Here is a 3,313-nt window from a genome sequence, read left to right as displayed (position 1 = left end):
CAACAGGGCAGCTTAGAATAAACACAGATTGAAATTTGCTTCATCTCTTTAATGAGTTCAAAGAGGCTGAACAAAGACACAGTAGAGTTGAACATTGCTGTGTACAACACAGTAAACAGATTAAAATTTTATACCTGAGCAAAAAAGGAATTTAACTATTAACTACAGCATGCAGAATAACTGATAAATTATCACATAAACATAGCATACTTTTATTAGGTTACAGTCATTCAGATGTTCTTAATTTTTACAAAGGTTAAAGATGGAAAAAGCTTCAAAATGAGATGAGTATGTGACATAAAACCACAATAAGAAAAGCACTTTACCATCTAGCAGCCTTTCCAGAGGATCAAAATTATCTGCTGGTTTATTATCCAGGCAGAAACCAGCAATAATTCAAAGCCTGTGGAGTTAATAACACATTAGACATTTAAGCACGTCCTGAAAATGAAAATATTGGCAGTTTATGAAGTGCTCACAGAAGACCTGAACCTGCATTCCCTGCCCTCAAATGCCACTTTAAAGCACTGCATTTGTGAGCTGTTCACAGCACAGGATGAAAGGCAGGGATCTGCAGGGAATGACTGATCAAGTCACAGGCTGGTGATTTTCTCACCAGCATAACAACAGCCAGTTCTTTAGGAACAACTTTTTACCCCAACTGATCAACCAAAACCCACATTTCATCTTAGGTCTAGTTTCTACCTTTCTTCACATTGAATCTGTTGCTTGGGTGAGTTTGGTTTTTTTCTTTACTGTTTTTACCCCTAATCCATTTCAAATGCTCTGGTTTGAAATACATTAGTACACGTTTAAAAAAATGTAACATATTTATTTTCTTAATTTATTTGTCTTTGCAGAAGATGCCAGTGGGAGAGAAAGGGCCTGAAAAGTTTCAGCTTTAACAAGCACAACCCATTCCTCCCCAGGTTTCTTTCTCCTGGTAGACTTACGCTCTCCCCAGTCTACACATCCAATATAAAAACTACCTGCTCCCACCATTAATATTCCTGTGCTACAAATCAGACATTTGCCTTCCTCTAGCAAGGGCAGAAAACTCTGCCCTTGCCATTTAGGCTTGTCAAAAAGATACAGGAAGGATGGGAGAGTCTCTTACCCTGTTACAGCCATAAACAAAGACTCTCATTTTTATTTCCTTGTAGCGGTACAGTATCATACTTTTGATGCCAATCAACTCCCCACAAATCATAACACCTGGCTTGACTTTCCTGCTCCTCTTCTTTCACCATTTATGAATAAAACTATGCATTAAAAATGCATGTATCAAAATGGATTTATCCCTTTGTTCACAACATATTCATTCCTTCTTTAAAGTCAGACACCTTAGACATTGGTAGGTTGTGTGAAAGAGTCCCCAGGGAATTGAATCCTCTTTGCTTCTAGTTTCTTCTTGGATTTGAAAGCTGCTGATACTTCAGGGTGGATGGAGTCCAGCCGCTGTTCACACTGGAAGGCCGTGAGGAAGGCTGTCCTGTAGTTGTTATTCATCCAGCCGTAGAGAAGGGGGTTAGCAAATGTTGAGCACATGGCAATGACATGAAAAACTGTGTAGATCAGTTTGTACTCCTTCAGGTCTAACACCTGACTGTCAATGTCACTGACTAGCTGGAAGGTATGAAATGGCAGCCAACTGACAGCAAACACCACCACCACACACACCAGCATCTTGGTGGTTTTCCGACGGCGGTGGTGGTAGTGGTCATTCCCTGCCCCAGGACTAACGTGGTTCTTGAGCTTGGTCCAAATACGAGTGTAGGCATAGGAGATGACTGTCAGAGGCAGCACGTACTGGATCAGGAGCATGGAGATGCTGTACATGGTGCCATAGTTGAGCTGCCCCTCCCCTGGCCACTTCTCAGAGCAGACCACGATCTTGAAGTCAGGAATGATCTCAATCAACGAGTACTCACGGAAGATGGCCAGAGGACTTGCCAACAGGGCACTGACTGCCCAGGCAACTCCTATAATGAGAAAGCTGATGCGCTTAGAAATTTTGCTTTCCAAATGGTAGACAATGCAGCGGTGACGATCCAGAGCAATCACAGTCAAAGTAACAGTAGACACATGAACAGCAAGGGCCTGGGCGTAAGGCACCAGGTGGCACAAGACTGGGCCCAGTTTCCATTCGCCCAACAGCGTATAAACCAAAGTGAAGGGCAGGCACAGTGTATTCACCAGCAGGTCAGCTACAGCCAGGTTGGCAATAAAGAAGTTAGTCACAGTGCGCATGCTTTTGAACTTGATGATCACATGGATCACAAGGGAGTTTCCAATCACCCCCAGCAGGATGATGGAGCAGTAAGCAAAGATAAGAATTATCTGCACTTCAACTAGTGTTGTGCTGTCCTTCAGTTCTGGTTTAGGGTCCAGAGCCAATTCGTTGACTGGTGTGGTGTCTCTTGGCAAGTGCAGCTTGGTGAACAGCTCCACTTTCATCTCATCTGTCTGGTTTTCTTCACTTACTGCTTCCAGGGGCCCCATCGTTGCAGCAGCCTGGTCTAAGCAACAGCTGCCCCTGAAAGCAAAACAGTATAAGAAGTAGAAAAATCGGACCTCATTGGCTAAGACAAGAAGCAATGAGCTAAAGCCACAGCTCTTTCCTAACCCTGATGCTACATCACAGGATTAAGAGAAGATCTGTCTTAATATATCTAAATTCTGTTGCCCTTACATTTGAAGGCCAATCCTAGAATATTATTCAGGCATGACTTCTGCTGAAAATTGGGACAGATTTCAAAAACATTTCAAAGACAAAGTTTGTGTAAGTAAATGCAGAAGGATTAAGATCCTGCTGGGCAGCATATAATTTTTTTACAATCCACAACCTAAAATGACTGCTGATTTAGCATAAAACTTCCATTAATATCTATGAGAATTCTACATGGAACAGCACCACCCAGACTGCTATTAGCATAACCATCTTCCAGCTTTTCCTTAATTTAAAGTGTTTGCTTGAAATAATTACTAAATTCTTAGAGGTTTATGCCCCTCCTTAATACCACTGTAATTATCGGGGTCTTTCTTTAAGAAACTTTCTTTTAGAACAGTTTGTGCCATGAAGCAAGTAAAAATACCACTGTAACAGAACTAACAGCGTTTCTGTGAAATGACTGTATAACCTATTCATCTTGAAATCAACTCAAGAAACAATTAAAACTCACTTATACATAGTATTTCCTTTCTGTGAAATGTTTGAGAAAACACAGCTCCTTGGTGGCTGCCAATCAGGCATTCATTTCTGACTGCAGTCTTAGGGAAGAGCAAATCATTTCCCTGCTGATGTCAGTAAGAA

The 3,313-nt window shown here is 41.6% G+C and overlaps 1 protein-coding gene across 1 annotated transcript; it reads right to left on the bottom strand.

Moving 5' to 3' along the window:
* Positions 1-1,251: 1,251 nt before the first annotated feature.
* Positions 1,252-2,508, bottom strand: NPY2R (neuropeptide Y receptor Y2). The gene has a single exon (XM_009072564.1). The coding sequence runs from the start codon at positions 2,500-2,502 to the stop codon at positions 1,345-1,347; it is 1,158 nt and encodes a 385-aa protein (XP_009070812.1). The 5' UTR covers positions 2,503-2,508; the 3' UTR covers positions 1,252-1,344.
* Between the last annotated feature and the right edge of the window lie 805 nt (positions 2,509-3,313).

This window comes from Acanthisitta chloris, unplaced genomic scaffold (assembly GCF_000695815.1).
Source record: "Acanthisitta chloris isolate BGI_N310 unplaced genomic scaffold, ASM69581v1 scaffold4124, whole genome shotgun sequence".
Taxonomy (NCBI): Eukaryota; Metazoa; Chordata; class Aves; order Passeriformes; family Acanthisittidae; genus Acanthisitta; species Acanthisitta chloris.
This window is presented reverse-complemented; position numbering and strand designations above follow the sequence as displayed.